We start from the raw sequence: 16,665 nt of genomic DNA on the forward strand, positions 1-16,665 counted from the left end.
CCGTGCCGTGATAGGGTGAACGGCGGAGGCGCGTCTCGGCGAGCAAATTGCGATAGGCCGCCTGGAGAAGCCGAGGGCGGGATTAAGAGCTGGGTGACAGGCGATCTGTCAGACGGTGGCCTAGACGGCGCAAATAATGGATGGCCGCCGCTCTGCGCTGTAAACGTCGCTGCTTCGGTCGCTTGGGGTCGTCGTGGTTGGCGGCCAGTCGCCTTGTCAGCATGGAAGCGGCCGCCTCGCCCTCCACGCCGGCCCCGCGGTGGCTCGGCGCTTTGCGGTTCGACAACCGGGCTCTGCGGGCTGTGCCGCTGGATCCGAGCGAGGAGAACGTCCCTCGGGCCGTGTCGGGCGCCTGCTTCTCCCGGGTGCGGCCCACGCCGGTGCGGTGCCCGCGGCTGGTGGCCGCCTCCGCGCCGGCGCTGGCTCTGTTGGGCCTGAAGGAACCGCAGACGCCGGAGGAGGAAGACGAGGCCGCGCTCTGCTTCAGCGGGAACCGGCTGCTGCCGGGAGCGGAGCCGGCCGCCCACTGCTACTGCGGCCACCAGTTCGGCAGCTTCGCGGGGCAGCTGGGCGACGGCGCCGCCATGTACCTGGGGGAGGTCTTGAACCCGTCAGGGGAGCGCTGGGAGATCCAGCTCAAGGGCGCCGGACTCACCCCTTTCTCCAGGTAAAGAGGGGCCGAGGGTGTGTGTGTGTTTTGGGGGGAGGAGGAATAGGATAGCCCAGGGGTCTCCAACCTTGGCAACTTTAAGACTTGTGGACTTCAACTCCCAGAATTCCTCAGCCAGCAAAGCTGGCTGAGGAACTCTGGGAGTTGAAGTCCACAAGCCTTAAAGTTGCCAAGGTTGGAGACCCCTGGGATAGCTGAATTTGCCAGCTGCTGAATGGGAGAAGCTCCTGGGGGTTTGGTGAGCGGCAGTGACCCGTGCAGCATGCAGGGGGTTCAAATTCAAATTCAAATTATCTTTATTGTCAGTGCACAACATAGGTGCAAAGAGATTGGTGGAGCTTCCTCAGTGCACACACATGCACACACACACACACACACACACACACACATACACACACACACACACCCCAGAGGTGGGTTTCAGCGGGTTCTGACCAGTTCTGGAGAACCGTTAGCAGAAATTTTGAGTAGTTCGGAGAACCGGTAGTAAAAATTCTGACTGGCCCCACCCAAGTCCCAGCTGATCAGGAGGAAATGGGAATTTTGCAATAACCTTCCCCTGGAGTGGGGTGGGGTGGGAATGGAGATTTTACAGTATCCTTCCCCTGCCACGCCCACCAAGCCACACCCACAGAACCGGTAGTAAAAAAATTTGAAACCCATCACTCACGCGCCCACACACACACACACACACACACACACATCACAATCCAACCCACAGTGAAGACAGAAAATCCCTAACTCAATAAATCATATTAACAAAACACCCGGTCCTATTGCACCAGTGTGGACATGTTACCCATTGCCAAAGTCTTGCAAGTCCATCGTACTACATAGTTATGATGTTAATTTCTCATTCAGGAGGTCTTGACAGCCCATGGATAAAAACTGTTCTTCAGCCTGTTCGTGTGGCTGGCTATGCCTTATATCTCCTTCCCCAACGGTAGGAGGGTAAAGAAGTCATGATCAGGGTGAGAGTCGTCCCTAAGGATTTTCCTCACTCTTCTAAGACAACGAGTCCTAGAGATCTTGTCTAGTGATATCGGGGGACAGTCCACAATGTTTTGTGTTGTGCTTACTACCCTCTAATGTTTTTCTATCCCCGGCTGTCAGCCAGCATGCCATACCGCATGCCATATCATGATGCAGTAAATAAGGATGCTTTCTATTGTGGGTTGGGCTTGATGACCTCTGAGATATCTTCCAGCTCTACGATCAATGTATAGGACTTGGTTCCTTGTCTCAGCCAGGCCCTTTGGTCAGGTACAATTATCTGGACTGTGCATAAAAAGGTGCATGGAAGCTGATTAAGGGCTGAAGCAATTATTCTCTCAGGGATATTTTAATTTAGATTCCTGAGCAAAGCAAAAGTTGGGCTTAGATGGCGATGTGTCTCTATGGAGGTAAATCCACTTCTGGATTTATTCCCAATTCCCCCAACTGGTTTGTGATCGTTTCACATTCAAACTTCAGAATTCTTTTCCCAAAGCGGCAAGATTTAATTTACATGCATTCCAGTAGTGGGTTTCAAAATTTTTTACTACCAGTTCTATGAGTGTGGCTTGGTGGCATGCAGGGGAAGGATACTGTAAAATCTCCATTCCTACCCCACTCCAGGGGAAAGTTACTGCAAAATCCCCATTTCCTCCCAATCAGCTGGGACTTGGGAGGCAGAGAATAGATGGGAGCGGGGCCAGTCAGAATTTTTACTACCGGTTCTCCGAACTACTCAAAATTTCCGCTATCGGTTCTGCAGAACTGGTCAGAACCGGCTGAAACCCACTTCTGATGCATTCCCTTCCCTTCCCTTCCCTACACAACACACACACACATACACACTTCAAGTCCCTGTTTTTTTGGCAAGATTTTGGAAGTGGCTGGCCATTGCCTCCTTTCTAGGGCTGAGTGAGAGAGACTGGCATAGAGTTAACCTGCTGGCTCACGGTCTCCCAGTTTCTAGCCTTTTGTCTAATTTAGAAACCACTCATTTCCCTCAAAAAGAGATTCTGGGTAATGTACAAATAAAATATTAAAACATAATGGTTTATTTAGTCATTGCTTACCAAATAAATCATTTAACCAAATTGAGTTTAGTCATATTTAGTGATAAACCTATAATTTGATGCGACATCAAAGTTAACAAATTACATTATAAAATAGTGTGATATGGGAACCAATTTTTTTAAGAATGATTCTAATCTGCCAAGTTTCACTCCTTTTTCTCCCATATTTTTCTCCCATTTTCTGTTTTCAGTTGTGTTTCTAAAATGTTAGAAATGATCATTTTATAGTTGTACGCTACTGTTGTTTCAAGCTGGGATTGTATTAAAGCCATTCAGTCCTGCTTGTTAGATTGGAAATACTGGAGCTGAAAAATATTTAAAGTAACAAATTCATTTTGGTTATTCGAGCCTTAAAGGATTCTTTAACATGTAAGATGATTTCTGGCCCTTATGTGCTACGTTTATATTTACACATATTATTTTCATTATTTGCAGACAAGCAGATGGTCGTAAAGTTTTGAGATCGAGCATAAGAGAATTCCTTTGCAGTGAAGCCATGTTTCATCTAGGAATACCAACCACCAGAGCAGGGACATGTGTAACATCTGATTCAGAAGTTATTCGAGATATATTTTATGATGGAAATCCCAAAAAAGAAAAGTGTACAATTGTATTAAGAATAGCACCAACATTTCTTAGGTAATTGTTCTGGTTGGATGTAATATTAAATGTGGTATTCTTTATAACAGAATGTGGATAAATTCTTATTAGGTCCAGAGGTTTTTTTGCATAGCGTCATGCTATATAGTAAATGTTCAGCTTCGTGTTTCTGGGATCACAAAGCTAGTATGACTAGCTTTTGTTTGTTAGACTAATATCTGGAAGATACATTTTTGTAACTCAGTGACTAGTTTCATTTCTGAATTATTATTTAGCTATCTTCATATATATGTATGACTGCAGATTTAGAGATGAATATGCTTGGTCACACAGTCAGCCAGATATTTAGACTGGATTTGACATTTTATCCATCTATCAAGTCCTTTCCAAGGTCCTGAGATAGATGTTATTAATATTAGTTTATTATTAATTATATTAGACAGCACTTTAGTTTCATTTTATGCTTAAATGTGCTTTTAAAAAAAATAGTTACAGAGAAAAAAGATCTTACTGAAATGTCAAAATATCTTATGAATGAATGGGGGTAATTGGCAATCCCTATTTTTAAACAGGTTTGGATCATTTGAAATTTTTAAATCTGCTGATGAATTTACAGGACGTAAAGGTCCCAGTGTTGATAGAAATGATATTAGAGTTCAAATGCTTGATTATGTGATCAGCACTTTCTATCCAGATATTCTACAAACACACCCTGACAATAATGTTCAGAGGAATGCTGCTTTCTTTCGAGAGGTAAGGTGAAAGCTGACAATTTAAAGTATTCATTGGTAATCTACACTTCTCCTTCAAAGGCATTCAGGGTGCCTTTTTAATATTCCCGTTATTAATGCCATAGTTAATTTAGGCTCATTTCTCTCATTTGCTTATTCTTGAGTAGAAATCTGAATGGAAAATTCATGTTCACAAGCTTGTTTAAATAGCATCATGCAATCTCTCAATCTCTAAATGTATTGTGTTATTTTGTGAAAATATTAGTTTACTATTTTTTCTTTTATTGCAGATTCCTGAGATTCAAATTTGTGTTAAGTTTATTTTTTGTATAATTAATTGTATAATTTCAGACTTTCCAAAGTACTTTTAAAGTATTTGTTTGTCTGTGAAAAGAACAAATCATTTAAGGCCACTGAAATTAAACTTCCACATGCCAGAAAAATTAAGATCCCACTGCCCCATTTTCTACTCCGATACTTATATGAAGAGTATCTTCCAAATTAAAAGCTGTATCAGATACTGAAATCTAAAATTGTATGAATGCTAGAATAGAAAACTTTCAACATACACATTTGTTTACCATGTTATTACTACAAGTTCTTCTAAAATACAATTTGTAGAATAAAAGAGCTTGACAATTAATTGGTATATATTTTAAGGTATCAAGACGGACAGCCAGGATGGTTGCTGAATGGCAGTGTGTTGGATTTTGTCATGGTGTGCTCAACACGGATAATATGAGCATCCTTGGACTTACAATTGACTATGGACCTTTTGGATTTATGGACAGGTTAGTGTAGCTCAGGTGCTTACAATGTATTGATAGTCTTTTGCAATTTTGGTCAATAATTTAATTCCAGTACTGAAGCAGGTTAAATTATTATTGCAGATAAATTGTCTTCTTGCCATGCAGTTTGTTTAAGTAATTGTGAGCTAGTACAAAATGATTAATTTTGCATATAGAAGTCTCATTCAGACAGGATGGAGAGATGAGACTACCCTCCTACAACTTGCCACGGCCAACTTACCACAGCCAACTTGCTGTGGCCAACCCACCATGGGACAACCCACCATGTCCAACTCAATGCGGAACAACGTGCCATGGGACAATTCAACAATTCAATTTAATTATTTAAAATAATTAAAAATGTATTGTCATTTTTGTCATTCACATTTCATTTTGTCCCTCCTTTATGATCCTTTCTTTAATGATTCTACTCCACAATTTCTTCAATATTAGTGTAACTCTTGTCCTGCAGTGAGCTGGCCATGGAGAGTTGTCCCACAATGAATTGGCTGTGGTGAGTTGGCCACAGCAAGTTGTCCTAGACCCAGTTCAAACTGGAAAGAGATGAGCTACAAAAAGATCTTGTCCCTAGTGGTAGACCATACTCAAAGACTGTATGATATATAAGTATTGTTGAAATTGTTGTTTAGAATAGCAATGCTATCTGGATGAATATGATACAGTGTTTAAAATGAATGTGATGTAAGCTTATGTACTCTGATTTTCCCCCGTCTTTACCTGTTGTTTGTAACTATGTGTTTGTACCTGTGTTAGATTGGATTAACTCATCTTAGAAAATGATGCATGCTATTTTCAAGTATCTAAGTGCTTCCTGCAGTATTTAATGATTCTGTGCCATGTATCTGTATAGTTAAATATTATCCTGTATCATTTTACATTTTATATCTTGTATCTTTTCTAGGTACGATCCTGAACATATTTGCAATGGATCTGATAACACAGGACGATATGCTTATAATAAGCAACCAGAGATTTGTAAGTGGAATCTAACCAAATTTGCTGAAGCCTTAGCCCCAGAACTTCCACTGGAAATCAGCATGCCCATTCTGGAGGAGGAATATGATGCAGAATTTGAAAAGCATTATTTGCAAATCATGAGAAGGAAACTAGGTTTAATTCAGCTTCAGCTAGATGAAGATAATAAGCTGGTCTTTGATCTCTTGGAGACTATGCACATTACAGGTGAGTATGAATCATTTTAAGAATACTAAAAAACAATCAGTTTGAACATTTGGATAATTATGATATACTACAGTTATAAAAATACTTGGAATTCAGTTACAGAAAGTTGAAAGAAAAAGCCGAGACTGTGTTATATGGCTGACATTAACGTTCTTGTTTAATCTGCTCTGTAGGTGCAGATTTTACAAATACTTTCCGCTTGTTTAACTCCTTCCCTGTGGATTTTGATCCTTTAAACCTAGAAGAGTTTCTGGATCAGATCTCAAAGCAATGTGCATCTTTGGAGGAACTGAAAATTGCCTATAAGCCTCAGATGGATCCCAGGTATATTGAGCCATGAGACCGTGCTGTGAGAGCAAACGATGTTGTGTCTGTTTTTGAGAGAGAGAATAATTGCTGACAAATTAAATTTTATATATTAAAATATAGCTATGGAATAGTTATATATTTAGATTGACTACTAAAGTTCAACGTTGCTGTATGGTGTTCTTATACTTCTGGCTAGGGGGCTGAAATAACATTTTCTTCTATATTTAAATTAAACTGGAGATTTTAAACTATTAGCTGCTAGAAGTAATTATGAGTTGAAACTAGCAGATACTATGGTTTGCCTACTAACCATCCATCTTATAGAAATAAGGCTCAGCATACCATTTAACTTCAAGGGTTCTTGGACCTAAGAATTACACATTTATAATATTACAAATTATAAAATATTATAAGATTACAAATTTATACCCTTTCCTGTACATGCCCTTTCCTATGCATGTTCAGGGATGTGGTGGAATAGCTCTGGTACTAGATCTCCATTTTTTGTTACACATATCAGGATTAAGAAATTGCTGTAAGTGAAAGACCAATAGAGAAGGGAAAACAGAAAGATGAATTAGACAACTAATTCAGAGATGCCCCCCAGAACAGTATCTTTTCAGAGATCCATACAACTCTCCTCCAGTGGTATTTTGGAAGTTATTGAAAACTGATGGTTCTGACCCTTTTGATGTGTTCAGCATTATTTTTCTGGCTATATATGACCTTCTTTTCCTCAGTTATAATTGTTCTTCACTTTTTAAAATGTAAGATACCTGGAGAAATTGGGAGTTGGGCAGCCTGTAAATTTCACCCCACCCCATTTTTCTGGCTGGAATATACATGTAGTTCAACGGGAGAAGGGAATAGAATAATCAATTCAAGGAGGATAGCAAGAAAAACCTGCTTTGTGGTTCCATTCATGATGGAAGCTGCCTGTCGTATTTTAAGGATCTTTGGGAGAAAAGCCTGAAATGATACTGCCTGTTATGTTACAGAGTTGAAAGCACGGATGATATATGAAAAGCTAAGTCTGCCCACTTTTAAACATGCCTTTAAAACAGTATTTTTTCAAACTTGTTGACTTTAATACCTGTGGACTTCAACTTCCAGATTTCCTCAGGCAGCACTCTGTCTGGGGAATTCTGGGATTTAAGTTCACGTCTTAGTCATTAAGTTTGAGAAACACTCCTTTAGAAGGATAAGAAAGAACTCTTGACAAGTATTATGACTAATCATAGGTTATTATATGGAATTGATAAGTGTTTTTTTTCTAGACAACTTTCCATGATGCTGATGTTAGCACAGTCTAACCCACAACTTTTTGCCTTAATTGGGACAAAGTCTAATATCAATAAGGAACTGGAACGAATAGAACAGTTCTCTAAGCTGCAGCAATTAACAGCCTCCGATTTAGTCAATAGAAATAAGAAAAGCTGGAAAAATTGGCTGCAGAATTACAGGTGAGGTTATTTACATTCTCTTTGCTTTAGCACCTTTGTTTCCTTTTGTTGAGATATATTTATAAGTCAGCTAATAACAATTCAATCATTGCCCCGTGAAATGCAGATGAATGTTTGGGTCTAATGCTATTACATAACTTCTAGTTTTTCATTTGTTAATATTATACACTTAGATAAGCACTATGAAATTTATCCTGAATTATGTACTTTTAAAATATATTCAAATTAATGTCTTTTATTTAACAGTCTCTTTAAAAAGAAACATTTCAGATATTTAACAAACTGTATTGATCCAGGCACTTGCTTTTATTCTGCTTTCAGAGTTAGGCTGGAAAAAGAAATGGAACACATTAGCAATACTGACACATGGTATGATGAGCGTCTGAAAATTATGAATGCTAGCAATCCAAAATATATATTGAGGAACTACATTGCTCAAAAGGCTATTGAAGCAGCAGAAAATGGTGACTTTCTAGAGGTAAACAGTTTCTCCCATATTTATATGTTATTTCCTTTGCCCACCCATCTCATCGCAGGAACTCTAGGTGATGTATCAGTATTTAAAACCAAGCAAGAATAAAATTGAACAACCACTAATCCCCAATACCCAAGTCCAGGGTCAAGAAAAATCATTCTAGATTTCCCACAAAAAGAAAGAAAACCAATCAAATTCTCCTTGTTCTCCTTTCCTTTCTCTACAGGTGAGAAGAGTCTTGAAACTCCTAGAAAGGCCATATGAAGAGTCAGAATGCTTCCTGGAGGTATCTGAGGAGAGGGAGGAGGAAGAAAGTGTGATGGCAGCTGCTTCTGCTGTTGCTACCTGCAGCTCAGGAACCCAGGAAAAAATTCCATACAGCAGCAAGCCTCCCCTTTGGGCATCTGAGCTCTGTGTGACATGATCTTCGTAACTGCCTTGCTAAAGTTTTCCCCAAAGAGGTTGCAAAACTCTTGGGAGTGGAAAGAGTAGCAAGGTGCTGTAGAAGTGCTATTAAGTCTGAACAGACCATTTGGGTGTTTTCCTGTCTCACCTGAGCCACATTTATTTTATCAGATGTGACAATCAATTCTCCGGGCACCCACTTAATATCATATGCGGGGTAACTCGGTAGGTTGAAGTTTTATCTTCTTTCTTGAGCAGGAAATGCTATTATATTTTTATGCATACTAGCTGGTGAACATCCAAATGAAATCTGTGTTTTTGAAGACAAAAATATGAAACCAGATGCTGGATGTATTTTTGTCTGAAAATGAACTACTAGTACTTCAGAGCTATGTTTTTAATTTTTACTTATGCAGGGATATTTTGATTCTTTCATTGGAAAGCGAGTTGCTTTTATTTTGAAGATGTGTTTGACTTAAGCAGATTGTTCATTTATTGTGAACTTCTGTGACTTGATCATGAAAATATTACTGGGCTTTAGGGAAATAGTAAAACTGCACATTGTAAAAAAGAAAAAAGGTAAAATTCAGACAAATATTTTCAACAACTACTTTACATGGAGTTGAAGATAATCTATATACACATGGATGTACATCCAGAAACCTGAATCACTGTCTCCACTTCCTTATGAATTAGGAATCATACAGCAAATTATATTTTTCTTTTTGGTTCAAGGCTATATCCTGCTTTCTGGGTCTCTGCATGCATTTCACTGAATGAGGAATACTTAACACTTTACTCCCCCAAAATAGATTTTCTAAGTTAATGGCACCAATTACTTGTTGAATAGATGAACAAACTGTATTTAGCTTTGTTACTCCTTAAGGCTAGCAAAGGGCCCTTAAGGGGTGATTCATTCGCACCCTTACTTAAGGAATATAGCCTCAAAGCGACATCTTTAAACTATATTGCTGTAGTAGATAAAAATACAAATTAATGATTTTGAACAAGCCTTCTGCGTTCCAGTGTTGCATTTTATGTAGGTTGATATATTTTTGTGTTTCAAATTTGCTACCTCAGGAGAATCTTCCATTTTTCCACTTTTTGTTATCTGGGGTTTATTGCCCAGTTATATTTTGATTACATTTGACTATAGCATTCAGCTTATATTTCAGTTGAAGATCGTATTTTACTGAAGAATATGTGTCTCAGTGGGTGGGTGGCAATGGGTAGTTAAAAGATATTTTGTCATGTTTTCATTGATCGGTGCTGGATTATGATGCTCTTTTTGCATTAATAATGAAATCTTGCTTCTGTTGATGAGAAGTTGACAAATAGAGAAATTCTGAAAAATAAAAAACTAGACTACACGTGGTCTTTGAGTTACCACAGTTATGGAGCCTGCCTTTTATGGTCGTAAGTTGTGACAGTTGTAAAACAGGTCAGTCATAGGACCAACCTGACTAGATGATCTTTTCTGCTGCAGTCATTAAGCAAACACCACAGTTGGCAAGCAAATGCCGTGGTTGCTAAGCAAGCCCATTGTTCATTATGGCATGGTTTTGCTGAAATCTAGAAACTCCAGTTTGGGGCAAAACTGTCATAAAATGCAGTCAAGTGACTGTGGGATGCTGCAAGCAGCTGTAAATACACTAGTATATTTGAGCAGAGTGTATACTTTGAGTGCTCAAATGTGAGGTCATGACAGCAAGGTTGGGGCAACCTTCAGAACTTCAGATCCAGATTGTAAGTCTCCTTTTGTGGATCCGTCTTTGAATAGTTGCTGACCAACTGGTCTAAGTTAAGGACCACCTGTGTTGAGATATTAATAAGATTTAAAGTCATATTATAACTATTACTAAGTCACTAAGTTATACTATTAAAAGGTCTTATGTTTTTAGGTCTTTTGGTACTTGTTTAAATAAAACAAAATAGGACAAATGATGTGAAAAAAAATAATTATTTTATTGGCTCTGGGTTTCAGGGTATTGCAAGGCAATAAAAATACATGTGAATGTTATCATGATATAAGTATTTTAAATGAGTGTTATTATTTTCATCATAGTGCATAAAATCTGCAACCTGTCACCATGAGCTATATTAATTGAAAATAAATGAATTTGATGATGTTTATAGCAAATGTCCATTTTTTTAGGATAAGAAAAATCCAAGATGGTGATTCAACTGTGATTAGTTGCACTTTTAGGTTTTTCAAGGATGTGTAGTCCAGAAACAGCCTCACCTCACCTCACCCAGGCCCTTAGCTTACAAAGGAGACAGTAAAGGAGGAAAGGTGATAAGCAAACTAGGGAATTAGAGGCTATGTCTGGAGATTGATAGCTATTATAAGTAGAGAAAAGGACTTTCAGTCAACTGCCATGGCTACAAACTATGGTAAGCAGCATATCCTGGTGAATTTCCTGCCTGGATCTTGAAAGCAACTAGACAAGGAGCAACTACAGTGAAATGACATGAATTCCCAACTAGTGCAAGAATTTTTGGAAAAGGGCAGAATTTGTCTTTGGAAAGCAAAGAACCTTTACACTGCTTAAACAAGTATTTCTACCATCTTGGTGCCCATTAACACATTCAGAGTTGTCCTATAAGAGCACAAAGTAAGCTTGCAAAGAATCTGAATGCAACACATAACCTACATACTTGAGCCTACAAAGTGCAATGGAATAAGGTAAACTTAAAAGCTTTGGCAATATGCTAGCCAACTTGTCAAAGACTAAAGCAATGTAACAAACTTTCGCATCCAGCGCCACTCTGTCATCTCTCTCTTCTATCCCTCACATTTCCTCCCTCCCATTGCAAAGCAATAAATAGTAAAATTTATATGCTTGCCCAAATCCCAATGATCCTGGATGTCTTCTGGTGTGCCTTGATGCTAATTAAAAAATAATAAAGGATATAATAACACTGAAGGACATGTGAGGAGTATAGGAGCTATATTGGGAAATGATTAATTAGATCTATTAAAAAAATCTTCACAGCATCTACAATCATAGGCCATTATAGCATAATTAAACAGATTCTGAATTGTGTACATTTTAAATTTATCCACAAAGAGGTAATTGTCAGGAAGGTGTTTTTTTTTTTACTCTGAACATCTGCATATTGATTACAAAATAATAAATTTATGCTTTGCTCTTTATTACACATTTACATGATCAGCTTTTACAATGCTAAAGGAATTTACACATTAACAAATTTACAGTTATGCACGCTTTGATATATCACACCAACATGGGAAACATGCTTCCGTGAGAAGACAGTATGAACCGGTGCCATGCTATGTGAGGAAAATGGAGCATCTTGCTCTATCAATGAAACCATTCTACTCTCACTGTTTTCAGTGAAAACTCTTCAAAGCTTTTGAGGTCAGCGGCTTTCAAATGGCCTGGATTCCTTATAATACACAGAACAGTCAGTGTATTATATTGTAAAGGCTCAATTATCTTTGTAATAGTTGTTGAAGTTAATTCTTAGTAAGAAATCTTCCAGATGAGGCTGATATCCTCTGTTGATAAGCTTTGTTACTACTGCAGGGAAAGAGAGAAAAAAAGGGAAAACTTAGAAAAGCCAATCAATCAACTGAATCTGCATCTTCACAGAAACAGCTTACGGCAAGAGAAATGTTACTGGGTCTCTTCCAACTGTTCTTACTGGAAAAGCAAAGTGGCCCTGGAATGAATCCTTGCAATAATGAGCATCAATTGGATGATGCATATCAAATCCTAAACTCTCATTATTTCTCCCAGCAATTTCATTTTAATTGCAGAGAATCTTGTCCAGCATCTTGCTCTGCTAAGAGTGTTTTAGATGTCCTGCATAAAGAGGGATGCTATCAAGTACATTGGTAAGCATAGCAATAATTAGCTGGCTTTCCTTATAACAGTTGTAAACAGTGGGACTTAAATTCTGAATAAAAACGGAAATAAGGCTTAAAATTAGGGGGTGAATATAGGCCTGAAGGAAAAAATACATGCTGTGCAAAAGATAATCCTTAATTTAGGGGTGAGGGCAGGGTGAACCTGCTGCATATTTATCGTAAGGAACCAATCAATTACAGAGGACTGTGGAAAGAGAGATAGTGTTAGTGCCATCTGCCATCTTTATGCAAACTGTTGCAACATGACACAGCAAGATAAGGTGGATAGGACATTGCAGACTGCAGAAGCGCAGCTGACTTCACGGAGGTTTCACCACTTTGTTACTAAATGATGCTTTAATTTAATATGAAATGAAGTGCAAGTGAGTTTTTCTTCTACACCTTAAAATACAGAATATGTTATCATTTCCCTGAAGGTTTACTCTAAGAAAACTGATAAATTAAACTAGTCTTAATTTCAAATGTAATATAATCTTAAAAATAGATTAGTCAATTATGCTGTGCTTGAGTTTCATTTTGATTTTCAGATTAACATTAGGGAAAAATTACATGGCAAGTCTTACCGTTGAACAGAAAATGGGAGTAATATTTGAATGTATTATAGGACTGCTGCATTAATCCAAAATTAGGGTGAACAGCCACATGTTTGCTGCTATCAAAATTCCATGACTGAGAGATTAACTGGCTACGGAACTTTAAAATGAGGCTAAAGATGCTGTGAATTATATTCATCACAGGGGCTGCCTTTTCCGTCAATAATCCACTGTCAAGAAAAAAGCAAAGATCTTTTTAAACATATACCAATGTGAAATTATCTGACAGGCATCAATGCAATCCCTCTAACTTTGTAATAGATTTTAAAATTATGCATCAACAGTTATAGGAACATGCTTTAAGTCTGGAAACAAAGAAAATAAAAAGAAACTCAAAATGGCTCATTGTTTCTTAAACATTTTGCTCTCAGAACCTTTCCCCACTTTTAAAAATTAGAGCCCCAAAGAAGCTTTTGTATATATTTATCTTTTACCATATTCAGAATTAAAATTGATTGATTCACAGAATATTTATTATTGATTCATGTAAAAAAGTATACTAACCCCATTAGATACTAACCTTTTGTTCATGAAAACCACCACATTTTTAACAAATAAAAAATAGTAAGAGAGTAATTGATTTACATCAGGGTGTCAAACTCACAGCCTGCAGCCCGGATGAGTCATGCACTGGCCACGCCCACCACCATTTTAGCAAAGGGGAAAGTCACAATATGTCACATGATGATGTCAGTTTAACAACCCTGATTTACATTTTGTAAATATCTTCAATATCTGGGGGGAAAAATTGCTTTTGTGAACCAGAGAAGGCCGGGGTGATTTCCAGAGGTTCGGCTATAACCTTTCTTAATAAACTCTAGTTGCAGTCAAACTTGGGTGAATTCTATTGTGACCCTGAACTGCCTTAAAGGGTTGACTCTTCCCTGCTCTGCATAGAGTCATCATTACCGTAAGGAACCAATTACAAATTGGATTGGGGAAAGATCCTAACTATATTTGTCTTTATTTTTATTTATCATTTACTATAAGCCATTTTGGGAGACCTGTTATCCTAAAAGTATATAAATTATTGTAATCCATCGATCATCTAACAGGCTCTAGGATTCAAAGTATAAATTTATAAACCAAGAGAAGCCACAAGTGGTTCTCTACTTGGGTGGCTATAGTCCAGATTGCTCCTCAGAACATTCACAGACTGATTTTTTAACAATCTTAAAGGAACAATTTCTGCTAGTTGAAGTACTGTATAAGATTCTCTTCATTTCTGCAAAGCAATGCAAGCAAATACATTCTGTGGTCCACCAATGCACAATGCATCTGTTCTGCTACCTTATAATAGAAGCAAACCCAAATCAAGTCAGTATAATGAAAATCCATGTTTACCCAACCTTTTACATCTATGAACACTACTGATCAACATAAGCAGACAAGTTATACACCTTCCTTACCGAAAGATTGCTTTGTTGAGATATTCTGCATGTGTTCTGTAAATTTCTTCCAAATTCCCAACAGAAGACAATTTATTCCCAAATTCACACCAAGTGACATGCAAAATCTGATTGGCAATATAACCTTGGATAACTTTAACAAAATGCTGCATTTCATGCTTATAAAGCTGCAGTTGTCGAAACTGGACTGAGTTTGATGCATGTTTTACTAATGCTGGGGGAAAAAATTACATTTAGTCATTCAATCACAGGGTCGGAAATATAATTATTTATTTAAAAATGATAAACAGTAACTTAGAAGCTAAATTTAAAAGAAAAAAGGATAAATATAATTTAAGGTTAATGACTTACTGCTAAAATGTAATAATGTTGAATAAAATATTACATGATCAACAGAATGCAAAATTACAAAAATTTTGCATTCTAATCAATGGGAAAAAAGAAATATTTGGCAGAAGTATGCAAATCAGTCTTACCAGTTCGCTTTAAGTGGAACCAAACGTCTTTAAGAGTCCATACCATATGTTTTAGCTGTAGCAGGAAGGAGAATATCTTGTTATATTTATTCATACAGTTTTCAGTAATTACAATATTTAAGGGCCAGTCAACCTAAAAGTAAAAGAAAATAATTCTCACTGCATACGAATCTATATTTTGCAACCTTTTGAGATAAAAGTTTAAAAACAACACAAATATGCATTTATAAATAGTATCAGGAAATATTTTAATAAATCAATCATGGCTTTAGAACAATGGCCCCCAACCTTTTGGGCACCAGGAACCGGTTCCGTGGAGAGAAGTTTTTCCATGGACCGGAGAGGGCATGGTTTTGTATGCTGCCTGCATCCCGCAGATTCACTTGTTTCTGTGGTTTCTGGCATGCTGCTGTCCAGTGGATCAGGTTGGGACCCCTGCTTTAGAATACAAGTCGAAAAGTTCCATGGGCATCTCACCTTGTATCGTAGGTCCAAGCAGGTTAGGGCATCAGGAGCATTGGGTTTGAACATGTCCGGCAGGTATTTCAGTGCAAAAGAGAGGTTAGAAGCCAAGTGACTGTCTCCATGAAGACTGTACTGAAGTGCCTTATTCAAGATAGAATTGAGGACTAATGGATTCAGAAGTTCACCAGGTGTCTGTCCTGATCCCAGCTTGAATGAGAAAATAGCATATTAGAGGCTGAGAATTCACTGGGCAGGATGTAAGCAGAAGTTAAGCATGCTGTTTATTACCAGAAAATCTCCTTGTGCCAGAGCTTCCTATAATACAAAGTTCCAAGAGTGGCTGTTTGCCCTTGACCATCATTGGAAACACAATCATGAAATGGCTATTTTCTGACCTATCATCGGTTTACATCTTGGCAAACAGATATAATTCAATACCTTTTCAAAAAGCAAATCGCTGAGTGATTGAGCAAATTCTCCATCTTCCATTAACAAAAAATGCCTCAATGCTTCAAAATGTTTCTCAACATTCAGTTCCACAAAATAATAATCCACAATGGCTTTGTTCACAAGGGAAACACTAGAAAAAAGAAATAGATGATCCAAATTTTAAAATGTAGAATAATTAAAATTCTCTGCTCATTATAAAAGGGAAGAAACAAAACCATGATAAGCTAGACTAAGATAAAATGAACGGAATCATAAATCAAGCTGTGAAGTATATTTTAAAAAATGACTCTTTTGATCCTGTATTCAGAATTAATGATAAGTTTCTACAAAAGAACTTACTAGAATAGTTCAACATCCTTTGGTTGCTTTTCAAGTAAGGATGTACCATGTGTGTTGAAAATAAAAAGTTCCTTTTAAATACATCTTGTTTTTCACCCTAACTCTTCATCATATTTGTATATAATTCCTTTGGCCTGATGAAGAAAAGACTGAAGAGGAAATATTTATAGATCTAATACAAGTTATTATATGATATATATGATATAATTGTTTCTGCAGTAATCGCTAAAATGTCTATACTATTGACTCAATAAAAGGACGGAGATGATAATTTGTTTGTCCTTAACAAAACAATGTGAGCAGCAGAACAAAGTATTCTTATGTATTGACT

At 37.7% G+C, this 16,665-nt stretch overlaps 2 protein-coding genes across 5 annotated transcripts in view; one reads left to right on the forward strand and one right to left on the reverse strand.

The window, feature by feature from the left end:
* The first annotated feature begins 92 nt into the window (after positions 1-92).
* SELENOO (selenoprotein O) lies at positions 93-10,836 on the forward strand. Its single transcript, XM_058190171.1, has 9 exons — positions 93-667; positions 3,169-3,372; positions 3,906-4,086; positions 4,725-4,855; positions 5,775-6,055; positions 6,229-6,379; positions 7,642-7,827; positions 8,149-8,305; positions 8,529-10,836. The coding sequence occupies exons 1-9, from the start codon at positions 141-143 to the stop codon at positions 8,733-8,735; spliced, it is 2,025 nt and encodes a 674-aa protein (XP_058046154.1). The 5' UTR covers positions 93-140; the 3' UTR covers positions 8,736-10,836.
* A 1,006-nt stretch (positions 10,837-11,842) lies between these two features.
* TUBGCP6 (tubulin gamma complex component 6) overlaps positions 11,843-16,665 on the reverse strand; it is a 34,131-nt gene continuing 29,308 nt past the window's right edge. For 3 of the 4 annotated variants that reach the window (XM_058190168.1, XM_058190169.1, XM_058190167.1), the window contains exons 21-26: positions 15,984-16,125; positions 15,558-15,752; positions 15,081-15,213; positions 14,605-14,818; positions 13,166-13,365; positions 11,843-12,252 (exon numbers count right to left, since the gene is read on the reverse strand). In XM_058190168.1, the coding sequence (XP_058046151.1) occupies positions 12,161-12,252; positions 13,166-13,365; positions 14,605-14,818; positions 15,081-15,213; positions 15,558-15,752; positions 15,984-16,125 (976 nt within the window). In that variant the 3' untranslated portion in view covers positions 11,843-12,160. The remainder of the gene's footprint in view (positions 12,253-13,165; positions 13,366-14,604; positions 14,819-15,080; positions 15,214-15,557; positions 15,753-15,983; positions 16,126-16,665) is intronic. The other variant, XM_058190170.1, reaches the window with a different exon arrangement.

The sequence above is a fragment of the Ahaetulla prasina genome, chromosome 7, assembly GCF_028640845.1.
Source record: "Ahaetulla prasina isolate Xishuangbanna chromosome 7, ASM2864084v1, whole genome shotgun sequence".
NCBI classification, from domain to species: Eukaryota; Metazoa; Chordata; class Lepidosauria; order Squamata; family Colubridae; genus Ahaetulla; species Ahaetulla prasina.